The following is a 17,692-nucleotide window of genomic DNA, read 5'->3' on the forward strand; positions in this document are numbered from 1 at the left end:
CGAACCTGGACCGGTACCTAGCGCTAGCCGCCCAGTACTTGCTGGCGCCAGACAAGCAAATGGGCATCCATGTGTCTTCTCCTGCATATTCTGACTAAGACAGGTATCTACTGGTAGGGGTACCGACCCTGACTCCGTACTTTCATGTCTGCTACCTCAAGTACCTTAGGTATATGCTAGGCAGGTGCCTCAAGGTACCTAGTAGTCCTACAAGGTACATCACCTCAGGCATCTCGCGAGTTCCCGTGGCCCCAGGTAGATAGGTGCCGGGTACCTACCTACCTACGATCCCTGGATGTACTGAGGTGCGGCCCAGGCGCCTGCGGGTCCCACTAAGCAAGCCCCCCCAACAGCCAGCCTCCCCCAGGGGCCCAGGGGCGCAAGTCTCGGCCTAACCCAGAAAACGCGTGCTGGCATCACTGCTCCGAAGCACCCCAAGCTCGTGCGTCCAACGTCGGCCAGCCCCTTGCTTGACCAACGTCCTTTTTTTTTGTCGAAAGGTCCTTGGTCTTCCTCTGGCTTTCCCCGAGGCCATCTTGTCCATCTTCAACCAAAGAAGCCGCCAGGTTCTTCGACCCCAGCCTGGCTGCCGACTTGGGCTTGACGACGACCCGCGTCCACGCCTATCGTTCGTTCCTGACGCCTGGCCCCCCTTGGCCGAGTCCGCGTCCAGCCCCGACACTCGCCCGACGCCGCATCCAATTCGACGACACAAGACCAGGCGACTAGGCGAATTGGCCACGCCTGTCGATGCGTTGCTCCCGACCGACGCCATTGTCAACAACCCGCCTTCTCCCCAGTCCTCGAACACCCCGCCCGTCGCCCGAGCTCCATCAGCGGCTCGAGCGCCCCCGGCAGCTTCGCCCTCATGGCATCGACCTACGATGTTGGCACAAGAGCGTGGCAGCCAGACGCTGCCGAAGGCTGGGTAGCGTCTGAGCTTATCACCAAGAACGTTGACGGGCCAAAAGCGACGCTCGTGTTCCAGCTCGAGAATGGCCAGGTAGGCTTCAGACGCAGTTTGACGGCCGCACTTGGGAACCCCGATCGCTGATACTCTGGCTCTCGTGCCATGCGTCATATAGACAAAGACGATCGAGGTGCCTGCCGAGGCTTTACAATCCGGCAATGATCCTTCCTTGCCTCCCTTGATGAACCCCACGATGCTCGAGGCCAGCGACGACCTGACCAATCTGTCCCACCTCAATGAACCTGCGGGTACGTCCCACCTGAATGCTTATCCCACGTACACAATCCCAGCTCGCTCACCATGACTACAGTCCTGCAAGCCATTCGGCTGCGATATGCGCAAAAGGAAATCTACACCTATAGCGGCATCGTCCTCATCGCTACGAACCCATTCGCACGAGTCGACTCTCTTTACGTCCCGGGCATGGTACAAGTCTATGCCGGAAAGCAGCGAGCCACACAGGCGCCGCATTTGTTCGCTATTGCCGAGGAGGCATTCATGTACGTCCCCGAATCCGCAGGCACATGGTGTGACACATCCTTGGTTGCTGACGATGGCGGTCCCGCAGTGATATGATTCGAGATGGCAAGAACCAGACTATTGTTGTTTCTGGCGAGTCCGGTGCTGGAAAAACCGTCAGTGCGAAATACATCATGCGATACTTTGCGACCCGAGAATCTCCAGATCAACCCGGGGCGCGCTCCAAGCGAGGGCCAGAGGCCATGAGTGAGACGGAGGAGCAGATTCTCGCCACGAATCCCATCATGGAAGCTTTCGGCAATGCCAAGACTACGCGCAACGACAATTCGTCACGATTCGGCAAGTATATCGAGATCATGTTTGATGAAGGCACCAACATTATTGGTGCCAAGATTCGAACATATTTGCTTGAGCGGTCACGACTGGTGTTCCAACCTCTCAAGGAGCGCAACTACCACATCTTCTACCAGCTCGTGGCTGGCGCTTCAGATAAGGAGAGGCAGGAGCTCGACATTCATCGGGTCGAGCAGTTTGAATACTTGAACCAGGGCGATTCCCCCACCATTGACGGGGTCGACGACAAGGCAGAGTTCGAAGCCACCAAGAAGTCCCTCCAGACCATTGGTGTGTCGGATGCCCAGCAAGCCGACATCTTCAAGCTGTTGGCTGGTCTGCTGCATCTAGGAAACGTCAAGATCACGGCCTCGCGCAACGACAGCGTCTTGGCTCCTACTGAGCCGTCCTTGGAGCGCGCCTGCGACATTCTTGGTGTCAAGGGGGACGAGTTCGCAAAGTGGATCGTCAAGAAGCAGCTCATTACCCGCGGCGACAAGATCACCTCCAATTTGAGCCAGGCGCAGGCCATTGTCGTGCGCGATTCCGTCGCCAAGTTCATTTACTCAAGCCTGTTCGACTGGCTCGTTGACATTATCAACCAGAGCCTGGCCACGGAGGAAGTCTTGAGTCAGGTCAACTCCTTCATTGGCGTCTTGGATATCTACGGCTTCGAACACTTTGCCAAGAACTCGTTCGAACAGTTCTGTATCAACTACGCCAATGAGAAATTACAGCAGGAGTTTAATCAGCACGTCTTCAAGCTCGAGCAGGAGGAGTATCTCAAAGAACAGATCGACTGGACCTTTATTGACTTCTCTGACAACCAACCTTGCATCGACCTCATCGAAGGGAAAATGGGAGTCCTTTCCCTCCTGGACGAAGAATCTCGACTCCCGATGGGCTCAGATGACCAGTTTGTCACCAAGCTTTACCAGAACTTTGCCGCTGAAAAGCAGCACAACTTTTTCAAGAAGCCCCGCTTCGGAAAATCCGCATTTACCGTGTGTCACTATGCAATTGACGTTACATACGAGTCCGAAGGGTTCATCGAGAAAAACCGCGACACGGTTCCGGACGAACACATGGCCGTCCTCCGGGCCACGACAAATCCCTTCCTCAAGGATGTCCTGGACGCCGCCTCTGCCGTGAGGGAGAAGGACGTTGCTTCTGCGGCCTCAAATGCCGTCAAACCCGCCGCTGGCAGGAAGATCGGCGTCGCTGTCAACAGGAAACCGACGCTGGGGGGCATCTTCCGGTCCTCGCTGATTGAGCTGATGAACACGATCAACAATACCGATGTCCACTACATCCGATGTATCAAGCCAAACGAGGCCAAGGAGGCCTGGCAGTTCGAGGGACCCATGGTGCTGAGCCAGCTGCGCGCCTGCGGCGTTCTCGAAACCGTTCGCATCAGCTGTGCTGGATACCCTACCCGTTGGACCTATGAGGAGTTTGCGCTTCGATACTACATGCTGGTGCACTCAAGTCAATGGACGTCAGAAATCCGGAATATGGCCAATGCAATTTTGACCAAGGCTCTGGGCACGAGCACGGGCAAGGGCTTGGACAAGTACCAGCTGGGCTTGACAAAGATCTTTTTCCGGGCAGGCATGCTTGCTTTTCTGGAGAATTTGCGCACCAACCGTCTCAATGAGTGCGCCATCATGATTCAAAAGAACCTCCGGGCCAAGTTCTACCGGCGTCGCTACCTGGCAGCTCGCGAGTCGGTCATCAGGACCCAGTCCGCCGCGAGGGCGTACATTGCGAGGAGACAGGCCCAAGAGTTGCGCACCATTAAAGCTGCCACGACCATTCAGCGAGTCTGGCGCGGCCAAAAGCAACGCAAGAACTTCTTGCGCATCAAGAAGGACTTGGTTCTGTTCGAGTCGGCCGCCAAGGGCTACCTGCGCAGAAAGCACATCATGGAGACCCGTGTGGGCAACGCTGCGCTCGTCATTCAGCGTGCATGGCGGTCTCGACGGCAGCTGGCGACATGGAGGCAGTACCGCAGGAAGGTTGCCTTGGTTCAGAGTCTGTGGCGCGGAAAGCGCGCTCGCCGCGAGTACAAGACGATGCGCGAGGAAGCCCGTGATCTGAAGCAGATCTCGTACAAGCTGGAGAACAAGGTTGTTGAGCTCACCCAATCCTTGGGCTCGATGAAGGAGAAGAACAAGAATCTGGCGTCGCAAGTGGAGAGTTACGAAAGCCAGATCAAGTCCTGGAAGTCCCGCCACAACGCGCTTGAAGCTCGTACCAAGGAGCTCCAGACTGAGGCCAACCAGGCAGGCATCGCCGTTGCCAAACTGCAGGCCATGGAAGACGAGATGAAGAAGCTGCAGCAGGCATTCGACGAGTCGACAGCCAACATCAAGCGGATGCAAGAGGAGGAGAGGGAGTTGCGGGAGTCTCTCCGCCTGAGCAACACGGAGCTAGAGACGGCGAAGCAGACGAGCACCGAGCGAGAAAAGGACAATCTGAGCCTGCGACAAGAGCTCGAGGCGCTCCGGGACGCACTCGAGGTCGCCAAGAGAAGCGCTCCCGTCAACGGAGAGCTCACCAACGGCGCCGCGGCTCCTTCGGTTGCTAGTGGCCTCATCAATCTGGTCTCGTCCAAGAAGCCCAAGAGAAGGAGTGCAGGGGCTGAGCCGCGAGACATGGACCGCTTCAGCGGCGCGTACAACCCTCGTCCCGTGTCCATGGCGGTGACGAACACGGCGCATCGCCAAAACCTCTCGGGCACGACGTACATCCCCGGTGTGGACAACATCGAGATGGAGCTCGAGACGCTGTTGGCCGACGAAGATGGGCTCAATGAGGAGGTCACCATGGGTCTAATCCGCAACCTCAAGATCCCCTCACCGAATACGACACCGCCGCCCTCGGACAAGGAGGTTCTGTTCCCGTCGTACCTGATCAACCTGGTCACATCGGAGATGTGGAATAACGGCTTCGTCAAGGAGTCTGAGCGTTTCCTGGCCAACGTGATGCAGTCCATCCAACAGGAGGTAATGCAGCATGATGGCGATGAGGCCATCAACCCCGGGGCGTTCTGGCTGTCCAATGTCCATGAAATGCTGTCATTCGTGTTCCTGGCCGAGGACTGGTACGAGACCCAGAAAACTGACAACTACGAGTATGACCGCCTGCTCGAGATTGTCAAGCACGATCTCGAGAGCCTCGAGTTCAACATTTACCACACGTGGATGAAGGTTCTCAAGAAGAAGCTGCAGAAGATGATTATACCGGCAATTATTGAGTCTCAATCGCTTCCTGGCTTCATCACGAACGAGAGCAACCGCTTCCTGGGCAAGCTCCTGCAGTCCAACTCGACACCGGCTTACAGCATGGACAATCTGCTCAGCCTCTTGAACAGCGTCTTCCGCGCCATGAAGGCCTTCTACCTGGAGGATTCCATCATCATGCAGACTGTTACGGAGCTGCTGCGCCTGGTTGGTGTCACGGCGTTCAACGACTTGCTGATGCGTCGCAACTTCTTGTCCTGGAAGCGAGGTCTGCAAATCAACTACAACATCACCCGCATCGAGGAGTGGTGCAAGAGCCACGACATGCCTGAGGGCACGTTGCAGCTGGAGCATCTGATGCAGGCAACCAAGCTGCTTCAGCTCAAGAAGGCGACGCTCAACGACATTGAGATCATCCAGGACATTTGCTGGATGCTCTCACCCAACCAGATCCAGAAGCTGCTAAACCAATACCTGGTAGCGGACTACGAGCAGCCCATCAATGGCGAGATCATGAAGGCCGTGGCATCACGGGTGACGGAAAAGAGTGACGTGCTGCTGCTCCAGGCAGTGGACATGGACGACAGCGGCCCTTATGAGATTGCCGAGCCACGATCGATTACAGCGCTTGAGACATACACCCCCTCCTGTGAGTCGTCCACTGAGTTATGCGAGCTTGACGGTGAGAATTCTGCTAACGGGAAGCGCAGGGCTGCAAACACCGCGTTTGAAGCGATTGGCGGAGATAGTATCTGCACAAGCCATTGCGCAGCAGGAGAAGCTCGAGTACGCAGACGGCGAGGGCTTTGACGGACAGGATACTCTGGCTGAGGTAGACGAAGCCGCCGAGGAGGCCGCCGAGGCCAACTAATGCTGAGAGATGATATGCCGTCTTGGTCTCTCAGATACGGACTGCCCGATATTAATGTCAACGCGACATGTACACATGGGATAGAGGCTGCATTTGCTGGGTTTTAGCGGCTCGGGTGTCCGATTTTCTGTTGCCATACAAGCGCTCGATGGCGGACGCGGGCCGAAGACGGGTGGCGGCGTTCATGTTCGCCGCGCCCGGGGAGGCATGCGCCATGTGCCCTTTCTCTCTGTGCGTATCGTACGCGAGACCCGCGGCCGCGAAATGGCCATGAAGCAAGTGGATAGAAGAAGAGAGCATATGTGGGAGGAACAGGGGCGCTGCAGCCGATGCTGCCCGTCATGTCTTGTACGGATATGTGTATTGCGTTTACGTGGGGGAAACGATTCTTGCCGTCGCTGCCTTTATCTTACTGCCTCCTCTGCCGTTCCATGTACAGGGGTGATGATGGGCATGTATGCAAGTACTGTATATGAAGACGCGGCGTTTTCTTCCTGATGATAGGCAGACTGACTGACTGACCTGATGGGTGGTGGTGTTTGTGAACCTGGTGACTCGACCGTTCCAGCTCACCCGCTAGATGCATACAACCATTTTTAGCCACTTGGTGCGCTTGACCCACAACATCTCTGGCCTTGACTTTTTTCAGATGAACCATATATTTCATACTTGTACGCTCGTTCACACACTTGCCGGCCCCCCTCTACTGCTTTGATTGAGATCTCAAGCGTGCGAAGTTGGGAAAGCGCTCAGACTTTTTCCCCCCCTAAACCGTCGTTCTCACGTTCGCAAGTCTCGGCAGGCGCTCGTTGACTGTCCCGGGGTGCCAGGTGACGACGACGGACAGAATATCCAGCCAAGATGAGGCAGGCGCCCAATATCATTGTGACGGGCACGCCAGGCGTGGGCAAGACTACACATTGCGAGACCCTCGCCGAGAAAACGGGCCTGCGACATATTTCGGTCAACCAGGTGGTGAAGGATAAGCAGTGCCATGAAGGCTGGAGCGAGGAATACCAGAGTTGGATCGTCGACGAAGACAAGGTCAGTGAGCTGGGCCGCAGGGCTGTCCTCCTCAAAGGCCGGGGCCAGTGACTGACGCCGACATGCAGCTGCTCGATGCCATAGAAGACGATGTAGCGGGCGGAGGCTGCATCATTGACTGGCATGCCTGCGATCTGTTCCCCCGTAGCTGGATCGACCTGGTCGTCGTGCTCCGGGTGGACTCTTCGACTCTCTACGACAGGCTGAAGGCCAGGTACGTGGCCCAAGGCCCCTTGCCAGCACTGATCCCCTGCAAGACCCCCGCCGTGCCGTGCGCAGATCCTGACATGACGAGTAGAAACTACGCCGAGGCCAAGCTCCAGGAGAATCTCGACTCGGAGATCATGGAGGTGCTTCTGCAGGAAGCGAGGGAGGCATATGACGAGGAGGTAGTCATCGAGCTGACGAGCAATACCTCGGACGAGATGGAGAGCAATCTGGACCGCATTGAGGCATGGGTGAAACAGTGGAAGGCGGACAACGCACAACAATGATGTAGTATGTTAATTCACGATTCACGAGCCCATTCCTACGCCCTCGATGTCCTACCCAACGATGCGTCGAGGCCAAATTTACCACACAGCCCCGTCAACTGTTTGTTGATAGGTGGGCGGTTACATTGCCGGCAGAGTGACAGTCTGCCCAGGCCCGCCCAGGCGGCAAGTATTTATGCACTTATCGGGGCGCCTTCCCCAGCAGCTTGTACGGGTATTAGTGCAGCACATCCATCCACTGTCATCGACTTCGTCCAAAGTCGCAAAAGAGTCCACGCACGCCTGCCAGACAAGACTTACACGGCCACACCACAAATCGGCGCCGTGAATTGGTACCTCGAAATCCGTGCAAGTACCCTTCGCAGCTGCTACGGCTCCGGAAAAAGAGAACGGCAGCTATGACGACCCAGGTCAACTTTGTCACGGGCAACGCCAACAAGCTTCGGGAGGTCAAGGCGATTCTGGAGCCAGCCATCGAAGTTCGCAGCAGTCCACTTGATCTCGAGGAGATTCAAGGCTCCATCGAAGAGGTGACCGAGTCTAAATGCCGTAGGGCCGCTGAGGCCGTATGTTTTCATCCGAATATCCCCTCCCCTTTCCCCGCGAACGCGCGCTTCATGGGCAATATCTGTGTCATTCAACGACGCATGCGTCTAACCATTCGCCGCGCTACATGCAGGTCAACGGCCCCGTACTAGTCGAGGACACTGCGCTATGCTTCACGGCCCTGGGCGGACTACCCGGCCCTTACATGTTGGTTCTTCAAGTCATCCGCTGCTCCTCGTCATTTGTCTCACGTCCTCCAGTAAATGGTTCCTGTCGGAAACGGGCCATCAAGGGCTGAACAATCTGCTCGCAGCCTACCCGGACAAGTCGGCAGAGGCTGTCTGCACGTTTGGCTACGCCGCCGGTCCCGGACACAAGCCCGTCCTTTTCCAGGGGCGCTGCCCGGTACGCGTAGCCCCAGCCGGCATGGACAAGTTCCGCCCAGCTGACAGACAGGTGTCAAGGGTAAGATCGTGCCACCCCGAGGGCCGACTCATTTCGGTAAGCCAGTCCAGCCTACTTGATGAAGACACCTGCACATGCAGCACGAGAGTCGGTGCTAAAGTCCGTTTTCCCAGGCTGGGATCCCGTCTTCGAGTACGAGGGTCAAACGTAAGTTCACACCAGTGCCAGTGGTCCCTAGTCGCGAAGCGTGTTGCCAAGCGGCCAGGTACCTAACACAACTGCTCGCATAGGTACGCCGAAATGGACGGGGCAAGAAAGAATGCCATCTCGCACCGAGGCCGTGCTTTGAAGAAATTGCAGGAGTGGTTTGAGAAGCACCCCGATGGCGAGTAAATCACGAAGCCTTTGGTGGCGCTGTCGGTGCGTCTGAGACGAGGCTGTTCCATCCACATCAGAAAAATACAGACAGACCAAGGGCATTGAAGAGGGTTTTGCAAGCGTACCAGAGAATCTCAAACTCCTTCCGCTTGATTAAATACTTTGCTCCTCGCCGGTACGGCTCCACAAGGTCCTTCATCCCGGGCATGTCTTTGCGAACACGCCGGCCGACGTATCTCTTCACCGCGGCCGAGTCCCGGCAAGATGGATCAAACACGAGAAGGTGGACCCGGTCGTCTTTTTGTTTCTCGATACCGACAACGGTGAGAGAATGTCCTGGTTGGTTTAGAGGAAAATGTTGGAATTTTGTAATAAGGTGACATTGTGTGGATAGCAAGCTCACCTTGATGCTGTAAGTAGACTGGCGGGAGGCTCGTTCTCCGTACCTTCGATTCGCCACTCCCAGTCCATCCTGCTTCAAAGTAACCTTCAATGGCCCGAAGCAGTTGACTTGCTGCAGTTCCGTCTTCGGCATCTCGAAAGGACTGCACCGGAGAGCTGTGCAGCCGTTGTCAGTGATGAGGGCGGAGGGCGCATCTGCGTAGAAACTCACGGGATCTGAAGGCTACGGAAGAGCGCTTGTGCCTGGACACCGCTCAGCTTGGCCCCAACCGACATGCATCAAATCAGAGTTACCTCCGGCGTGCCGATAAACTTCCGCGTGCCTTTGATACCGCCGGTTTCAATGCGCCCCTGGGGGTTGTATCCCATGTCCCATGCGGCTTCAATTAGGTCTTGAATGTCAAAGACTGGCGGCACTCGGTTGCCAAAGAGTTCGGCCCCGAATGCCTCTGCCCCAACAATGTAAGAGATAAGCATTTGAATGTTTCGATACCCGCAAAATCCGCCTGAGACCCAGGCAGCGTTAGCCCTGGTCACCTTCTCTTCTCCGGAACTGGCCTCTGCACGAACCTTCACGCCGTAGTTTCGAAATATGCTGCACACATGGGTGGCATAGGTAGGCACGAGAGGTTGCCGGAGAGTGCTCTAGAAGCTGCGCCAGTACGGGGACGATATCTGTATGCGGGCTAGTTAGTTCCGTTGGGTAGTCCAGGCTTCGCTGACTGACCGCGAGCGCAAACGTAACCGTTCTTCTTCAAGGCCCTGGTCAGCCACTGGGGCATCTCTCTCTCGTGAGCGAATTTTCCCAGATGCGCGACCTGACGTGACCCATGTCAGAGACAATTGTAACGGGGAGAGGGTGGACGGCTGGTGGACGGACCCCCAGCTGGCTGCCGTGGGGAATCTCATCCTGCTCGGATGCCTTTGAGCAGGCTCGCCCACTACGGGAGCGATTGGCGTTCTTGCTTCGATGATGGTCTCGCGTAGGCGTATCCTGCGGCTGCGACTGACGTCTAGTGGAGCGGAGGAACCGTGTCAAGGCGTGTAGCATGGTCTGTCTCGATGAGGTTGCCTCTCCTGAGGCCTCTGAAGAGATGGCGCGCCTCATCTTAGCCGCTGCCGCAGGCTGGGAAGGCCGGCGACGGGGTGAAGTCGGCGCACGACGCTGAAGCTGTGGTTCTTCCATGTTGCATCCGCTGCCGTGCGTCATCGGCGGACAGTACACATCAGCAGCCAGCTCGGCCGTTGCCGAGTGCAGCACGAGTCGGTCACACAGAGCGGTGCTGATAAAACGTGCCTGTTGAGAGCCCAAGGCAAGAGAGGTTACGGGGCCCTACGGTGGTGAAGTGACGGTGGTGAGTTGGAGGGAGCGCTGCCTGTCGGTGTGAGCGAGTGACCTGAGTGGACCGACTGGACGGCACCTGGCGCAGCACTAAGGCAGGCAAGTACCTCCCCATACTCAGCACACTGTCGTGGCACAGCAGCTGCTCGTTTGCCGCGGGGACCTGCCAATCAGTTAATGTCGCAGGCTCACGCAAAAGTGGATTAATTGTAGGAAGTAGAATTGAAGCCCGTCGCGAACGGCATCTAAACGTGGACTCGCTCGCCGGGCAAGCAAAAAGCCCAGTCAATTCCAAGGTGGCAGTTGCAAATAGGTAGCTTCTTTCGTCTCTCGTCTACTCTTTCTTCCTTTTCCTCTCTCTATCCGTCCACCGCTCCCTCATCCATGGCAGCAACAACCAATTGCCAACAACCCTACGCTCATTTCTGGCCCTTTGTCCTCTGGGGCAGCGACTTCTGGGACGTCGACTCCTTGGGCAGCTCCCTCGCAAAGGGGATGAACTCCGGTGCCCCCGGCAAGTACTTGCGAAGAGGCTCCGGGACGCGAAGGCCCTGGCCAGGAATCATTAGCAGATGCTTCCGAGCACGTCCACGTCATTCCAACACTTACCTCCTCTGTCTGGTAGTTCTCGAGGATGCAGCACATAGTCCTTGTCGTTGCGCAGAGCGTGGCGTTCAAGCAGTGCACGTATTTCTTCTTGGTGTCCGTCTGCTGCTTGGCTCCGAAGCGGATCTCGAGGGCGCGAGACTGGTAATCGGTGCAATTTGAGCACGACACAAGCTCCTTGTATTCGCCTTGGAATGGAAACCACGCCTCCAAGTCAAGCTTCTTGGATGCGGCGTTGTTGAGCGCTCCAGAAACGATCGCCACCACCTGATACGGCAGGCCCAATGACTGGTAAAACTCCTCGGATACGTGGATCATGTCATCGAGTGCTTCCCATGACTTTTCGGGATCCGTGAGGAGGAACTGCTCAATCTACGCCACAGCCCGAGTCAGCACCGGGCACATTCATTATACGAGGGTTATCCAGTGGTACCTTTTCAAACTGATGTACACGATAGATGCCCCAGGCATCTCTACCGTGTGATCCAGCCTCGCGGCGGTAGCAAGAACTGTACCCAGCGTATCTGCCTGGGGTCAGTCTGTGTTTGGCTCGGCGTTGCTTGCGTGCACCTCGAACTCACTTGATGGGTAGCTCCTTGGCGATGAGCCATTCGTCGGCGTGGAAGGCTGAGATGGGCTGCTCGGACGTCGCGATCAGGTACTTGTCGTTTTTGGCGTCTCCGTCGACGACCTTGTAGAGCTCTTCATCGAAGTCCTCGAGCTGAGCCGTCTTGGCCATGTACTCCTTGAGCATGAACTGGGGGGCCTGCAGGGCGGTGTAACCCCTTTGTGTGAGGAACTCGAGGCCGTAGTTGATCAAGGCTTGGTTGAGGAACACGCCCCATTGGCGGAGGAAGTAGCCGCGGTGGCCGACGACCTTGACACCACGATCGGGGTCGTATCCATCGAGACGGAGGAGGACCTCATGATGAGAGAGGACATTGCGCTTCTCGGGTGAGGCGCCTTCTGGCCACGTGCGCAGGACTGCGTTGTCGTCCTGCAGCGGAGACGGCTGTCAGCAACCCACACTTCGAACTCGCAACTCGTTTCCCGGCGGCGTAGTTGTCCTACCTCGTTGTTGCTGACCGGGACGGAGTCGTGGACGTAGTTGCCAATTGTCTTTATCTTGCTCTTCAGCAGGGCGTCTTTTTCCGCGGCGGATTCGACGAGGCTCTTCTTCTCCTTTTCCAGCTCAATTTTTTGCTGGAGCAGCTCGTCGGCATTCTCCTTGGCCTGGTGCCTCGACGGTTAGTCCTCTACTTCAAGATCGCCCAGCAGCCCGCGTACCTTCTTCTTGGCGCCAATCTGCTTCTGAACCTCGTTGATCTTGCTGTTCACTTGGGTCGCGCTGTACTGGGCTGCAGAGACGTGCCAGGGATTAGCACCAAACGCCTTCCATTCCCCGTGGTGGTCAGAGCAATTAGGGACGCACTTTTGCGATGGTCTTCGAAGAGGGCAATGATTTCGTCGACGAGCTCGACATTGGCGTGTCTTCGGCGCTGGGACTCGCGGACCTTCTCCGGATCGCCACCCCGCTCCTTAATGAAATCGTTGACGTCCAACATTGTGTCGAGGATCGATTCGTTCGACGTCTGCGTGGTCGGGCTCGGTCCTGTACGCCCGCCGAACTCAGAATGGACAGACGAAGGGGAAATCCGGTGCGACAAAACCGGAGGGAGGGAGACAGATCAGGCTGCGGGTGGGAGGTGCGATTGGACTTACCTCGTCACGTCCAGCGAACGCGGCGTGTCAGGGCGGGTTGAGTCACAAGGCTTGTTGGCTGTCGAAGCAGGAAAAGTCGTGGTGGTGCAACGAGCTGACTGATTGTGTTCATGGTGGGGGCGGGGTATTACCAGCCCGACCAAGCACGGCACGGACAGTGGCGGGGCACAGATGTGGCTGTCCCCAGGGGAGGAGGAGCCAGGGGATCCAGGCAGCCCCTCCGCAAGCCCGCTAGGTACGATGCCGACGGGAGTTCCTTTCAGTACTAGGTAGGTATCGTCATACCTGTCGCCGTCACAACTGCATCACACTTGCAAAATGCTCTCCCCACTTGCACACTTGCCAGGTACTTCTCGAATTGCCTCGTGGCTTGGTGTCTCCGGCCAGTGTGCGTCTGTCTAATCCAACTGACCAGCCACGTCTATGTCGGCCGCAAAGCAAGCACAAAACTCGACCAAGTCCCATCCTCTACAAATACAGCAATGAAATGACTAACCACCCCGTCCCAAAGTTCCTCGTGCTCCTCGTCCACCGGGGCTCGGCCGGGGGCGAGGCGTGGCTGCCCGCAGCCTTGGCCTCAGTCATCGCATGGCCGCCCACCACGCCATGTCGCTGTCCGCCTCACATGATGAGGCAGTTGCTCTTCTCGGGCGCCTCCCCGGGGTTCTGTGACTTCTCGATCTGGGCGATAAGCAGCTCGAAGGCACGGCCGACATTCTCGTTGTACCGCGCGCTGGCCTCTGTCCACCCACACTGGAGCTTTTCCGACAGCTTCTTGCCCTCTTCGGCGCTGACCTGCCGTTGCTCTGGTCGTAAATCGCTCTTGTTGCCGACTATGACGATCGGCACCGATTCGGTGCCCTGTGGGACGCATGAGCCATGGACATCGGCAAGTGAGTAAAACAGCTGGTCGAGGAGCTAACCCACCAGGTGATTGAGGATCTTCTCACGGATGACCTGGACCATCTCGAAGGATGGAAGTGAAGATACCGAGTAGACTAGCATATATCCGTGTATGCCAATGAAGTGTTTCGAATTCAGTATGCTGTACTCGTCCTGGCCAGCGGTGTCGACAATCTCAGTCGAGAAGTCCTGCCCTTTGTATCGGATCGTCTTGCTAAATGTATTTTCAATGGTCGGGTAGTAGCTGTCGACGAAATGGCCGTCGACAAACCTCACTGCCAGTGACGACTTTCCTACATCCAGAGTCTGGTTACTGCATGCTCTTCCGGACGTGGACATGGTCACCCTGACGTACCGACGGACCGACTGCCAACAATGGCCACCTTTCTCTGCTTTGGGGCGCTCATCTTTGGCCAGATGTTTGTGCGTGTCTCCCGATGCGATATGCTGTCCTTCTTCAGCGCGCGCTCGTGGCGAGGCTGGCTGCTGAAAGTTGCCGACGAAGCGCGTCCTGGACTCCCGCCGGGTGAGTCAGGAATGACCTCGTTTTTCGCACCGCTGTGTCCGTTTTGTCGCCTGCCTGTGCGCTCTTGTGAACGCGGTCGGTTGGTCTGTCAGGGCGATTGCACGTTGGAGAGAGCGTGATGATTCCGAGAGCGTGATGAAGCGATGTCGTCGCCGTCCGACGGCTTGTTGGTGGGGTAGAGCTAGTGGCCCCTCCGAGGGGGGCAATGGGGGTCCATGAACGTACGCAGTACATGTCGCAACTTGCAGATGCAAGCCGGATGGGAAGTACCTCGAGTGCAGTCGGTCCACCACCGCCCCGAATCAGGCCGAGGGCGTTGGCCGCAACCAGACCAACCCACGACTTCGGATCCCAGCGGCTGGCAAGGCTGGCCCCAGGAAAAGCCCCCCCCCCCCCGGGGACGCCAAGGGCCACTCAACGAGCGGTACAAGAGCACATCGACAGAGGTACTTACCTAGTAATAAGACACACAGGGAACATCTCATACCTAGTAGTCAATGAATGCCCCGAGCAAGCAGCGTGACCATGCGAGACCCATATCGCTACGCGCGTTACAGGGTAGCCTGCGATCACCTGCCTGCCTAGTCCGCCTTCGAGTGTTACACGCCAAGAAGGCAGCGGAACATGTAGCACTCCTTGAAGTAAAGGTATTCTAGATGCGCCCATCCGCTATGACCCTGCCGATACTCGAATAGGCGGCAGGACCGCAGTATAAGCCGTTCCGTCCCGAGCATGACATCGCCGTGTCCCGTCTGCCCCATTGACGCCCCATCGCCCACGCATAGTATCCAAAGCACCAGGTCTCCGATCCAAATTGACTGCTCATCCATCGTCGTATAGGGTCATTCAATCACACAACGTTAAACATCAACCAGCCTGCCCGGAAAGGGACTCGTGGCGCATCATCTCATTGCCAGCTTCCATGCCAGAAATCCTACCCGGAGTGGGCCAGCCTTCGCAGGTCTGTCACAAGGACCTCCAGCTCGTGTGATTTACCGTCGATGGCCTTGTGCAGGGCTGCGAAATCCCGAATCGACCCAATGAGGCTCCGTATCCCATCGCCGCCTCCCATTTTCTCCCGACCCCGCTTGCTCAGGCAGAGGTAGCCCAGGAAGACCGATAGATACTCAACAGCGACGCCGAGCTTTGACTTGTCGACCGAGTCGGCCTATCACGCACCCGTGGTTAGCATTGCCGACGATGGACACAAAATCTCCACCAGTGAACCGCCACAACCTGCGCGGCCGGTACGCGATAGGGCTCACATACCTCGCGTATGACCCGCTGGTTCTCACGCCAAACCTGCACCAGATCGTCCAGCGACTTGTCCTCCACTGACGCCCGGGCCGAAGGGCAGTGTTCCACAATGTTGATCATCAAGCCCAGAATCAGTAGAAGGCCGTCGAACAAATCATTCTCCAGAGGGCCGCTGCCGACAGCCTGCTGTGCCTGGACGATGCCTACCACGACCCGCTCCGCCAGCTTCGATAATAACTTGCTGTCATCGAAGAACCGTGCCCCGTGCTCGGTGTTGGTCGTATTAATTGCCAATTTCAGCGCGGCGTCCTGCGTCTCGCCTCGACTCAACGGCCATCCTTCGACTGCTCTCGAGAGAAACTTCGCAATGCTGGCTGGATGTTGTGATGCCCAGGCTCCCGCATCCCCCGAGCCCGGTATGATCCCAGCGCTAGACAACACCTCAAGGCAATGAAGAACAAGCCGATAGTCCGCGTCTTCGCTGGCTTCCTCTGCATCAGCACAGTCAGCTGCAACCACAACAAGCTCTTGTTCTAGCTCCCCCATTACCTGTCTGAGCAGGTTGTGTTCCGAGCACCTAGACAAAGTCTCGAGGAGCCGCAAGCCGAGAGTACGGGGGCATAGCCGACGTGGTGCTGTCCCGTGCCAGATGTGCATCTGGAGCAGGTCGTTCTTGACTTCACGCAGAGAGGCCCTTGTCATCCCTGGTACATTGGCTTTTATCTGCGACGCGATGACATCGATATCTCCATCTTGTTGCAGAAGCCGGCCAAGCAGTCTCCCCAGTCCTTGATCGCAGAGTCGACGTTCGAGGTGCGGTGCCGGCCCGCGATCGAGTAAGACGACTACGGCCGCCGCCAAAGCAAATGCGCTTGTCGGGTCCTTTTCATTGCCGACACCCTTGGCGACATTGTCGCGAGAGGGGTGGTCGCGAAACTTGACCGCAAAGCTCTCCCGTTGCAGCCGATGCGCCAGTTCACACAGCGCGTTCCTCCTCATGGTCCGAGATGCCCCTTCGGGGTTTCCAATCCTCCCCAACAGGTCATCCATCTCGTCTGAAACCCGGTGGTTCGCGCCGGCGCGGCGCAGTTCGTGTACGCTCTTGATAGCGGGCTGTGTTTCTTCGTCGTCAGGCAGATCATCGAATCCGAATGATGGCGGCGCCAAGGGACTGGACGGACCACGGGCTTCGGACGCTATACCGTCGTCTTCCCCGCCTAGTAACGGCGTCTCTGCCAGGTCCTCCTGCTTCTGCGATTCGCTGAGCGTACTTCTGGCCTGGCTGTATGTGAACTTGATTCTGCTGCTCGCAGGCGTGCCACTCCTCCGATCGGTTTCCTGTAGTCGTGAGTCCTGGTCGGCGATAGAGCGACGCGCCAGGGACGGGCTAGCGGCCTCACCAAGACCCTCTTCATTTTCAGGAGTCACGTCCCGCTGGGCAGCGAGAGTATCTATCAGGCGGCGACGCCGGGTCGTCGTTGGGGTGCTGGCCCCTGCCCCTGCCGGCCTTGCGGGGATCTCATTGTGTCTTGCGCGTGGGCCTGCCCAGCTGTCGTCCATGTCACGGTCGCGATGGGCGGTCGGATGTAAACGTTTGACTGATTTGTCGTCTTTGTTGATCGGAGACTTGCTGCTCATCTTTCGAGCGTCCTTGCCGACGACAGTCGCGATGGTCTCGGTACGGGATTTTGAAATGACTGCCTTCTCTGGATTGAGCGATGCTGGTTGCTTTGGGCCTCCCTTGGCACCGAACGCCGTGGCATGGTCCCTTTTCCGTCCATCACTAGCTCTCTTTGCGCCATCCCCGCTTCGTGTCGGCGATGCATCGAGGTGCGCGTGTCGAATGGGCGAGACTGATGAGCCAAGCTCGTTCGGGCCCAGGTCTCCCATAATGCCGGCAGAAGGCAAGGTCTGCATGCGACGAGCAATGTGGCTATTGCTGTCGACTATGGATTTGCCTGGCGGATGTGGCTTCTTTCGAGACGATGCTCCGTATGTCACGACTTTCTTTTGCCCGGCGGACCGGGCTCCAGAGGGCGAAGCCATGGTTAGTGGTGCGGCGACGTGGATGCAAGTACAGCATGGGTTGGGCGGTGGTTGCGAGGTGTTATATTTCCGATGCCTGTCGAGAGCATCTGGCTCTGGGTGGAACGCCATCCACCTCGCAC

General features: G+C 57.3%; 6 protein-coding genes across 6 annotated transcripts; 3 read left to right on the forward strand and 3 right to left on the reverse strand.

Annotated features, from left to right (window-relative positions):
• Positions 1–868: 868 nt before the first annotated feature.
• PLICBS_008752 (myosin type-2 heavy chain 1) lies at positions 869–5,899 on the forward strand (the record flags this gene model as incomplete). The annotated part of the gene is made up of 5 exons (XM_018324781.2): positions 869–1,003; positions 1,086–1,218; positions 1,281–1,470; positions 1,539–5,677; positions 5,739–5,899. The coding sequence occupies 5 exons, from the start codon at positions 869–871 to the stop codon at positions 5,897–5,899; spliced, it is 4,758 nt and encodes a 1,585-aa protein (XP_018176175.2).
• Positions 5,900–6,760: 861 nt separating this feature from the next.
• Positions 6,761–7,437, forward strand: PLICBS_008753 (factor activating pos9; the record flags this gene model as incomplete). The annotated part of the gene is made up of 3 exons (XM_018324780.2): positions 6,761–6,943; positions 7,012–7,157; positions 7,242–7,437. 3 exons carry the CDS (start codon positions 6,761–6,763, stop codon positions 7,435–7,437), a joined length of 525 nt encoding a protein of 174 aa, XP_018176174.1.
• Positions 7,438–7,835: 398 nt separating this feature from the next.
• Positions 7,836–8,781, forward strand: PLICBS_008754 (nucleoside triphosphate pyrophosphohydrolase ham1; the record flags this gene model as incomplete). The annotated part of the gene is made up of 6 exons (XM_018324779.2): positions 7,836–8,003; positions 8,117–8,190; positions 8,244–8,388; positions 8,448–8,484; positions 8,562–8,595; positions 8,679–8,781. The coding sequence occupies 6 exons, from the start codon at positions 7,836–7,838 to the stop codon at positions 8,779–8,781; spliced, it is 561 nt and encodes a 186-aa protein (XP_018176173.1).
• A 2,148-nt stretch (positions 8,782–10,929) lies between these two features.
• On the reverse strand, positions 10,930–12,681 carry PLICBS_008755 (cytosolic seryl-tRNA synthetase; the record flags this gene model as incomplete). Its single annotated transcript, XM_018324777.2, has 7 exons — positions 10,930–11,061; positions 11,120–11,488; positions 11,550–11,640; positions 11,698–12,113; positions 12,188–12,349; positions 12,404–12,474; positions 12,549–12,681. The coding sequence occupies 7 exons, from the start codon at positions 12,679–12,681 to the stop codon at positions 10,930–10,932; spliced, it is 1,374 nt and encodes a 457-aa protein (XP_018176171.1).
• Positions 12,682–13,459: 778 nt separating this feature from the next.
• On the reverse strand, positions 13,460–14,148 carry PLICBS_008756 (GTP-binding protein; the record flags this gene model as incomplete). Its single annotated transcript, XM_065601448.1, has 3 exons — positions 13,460–13,699; positions 13,766–14,034; positions 14,097–14,148. 3 exons carry the CDS (start codon positions 14,146–14,148, stop codon positions 13,460–13,462), a joined length of 561 nt encoding a protein of 186 aa, XP_065457520.1.
• Positions 14,149–15,201: 1,053 nt separating this feature from the next.
• On the reverse strand, positions 15,202–17,441 carry PLICBS_008757 (uncharacterized protein; the record flags this gene model as incomplete). Its single annotated transcript, XM_065601449.1, has 3 exons — positions 15,202–15,435; positions 15,537–16,015; positions 16,154–17,441. 3 exons carry the CDS (start codon positions 17,439–17,441, stop codon positions 15,202–15,204), a joined length of 2,001 nt encoding a protein of 666 aa, XP_065457521.1.
• Positions 17,442–17,692: the final 251 nt, after the last annotated feature.

The sequence above is a fragment of the Purpureocillium lilacinum genome, assembly GCF_023168085.1.
Source record: "Purpureocillium lilacinum CBS 284.36 DNA, scaffold_6, whole genome shotgun sequence".
Lineage (NCBI taxonomy): Eukaryota > Fungi > Ascomycota > Sordariomycetes > Hypocreales > Ophiocordycipitaceae > Purpureocillium > Purpureocillium lilacinum.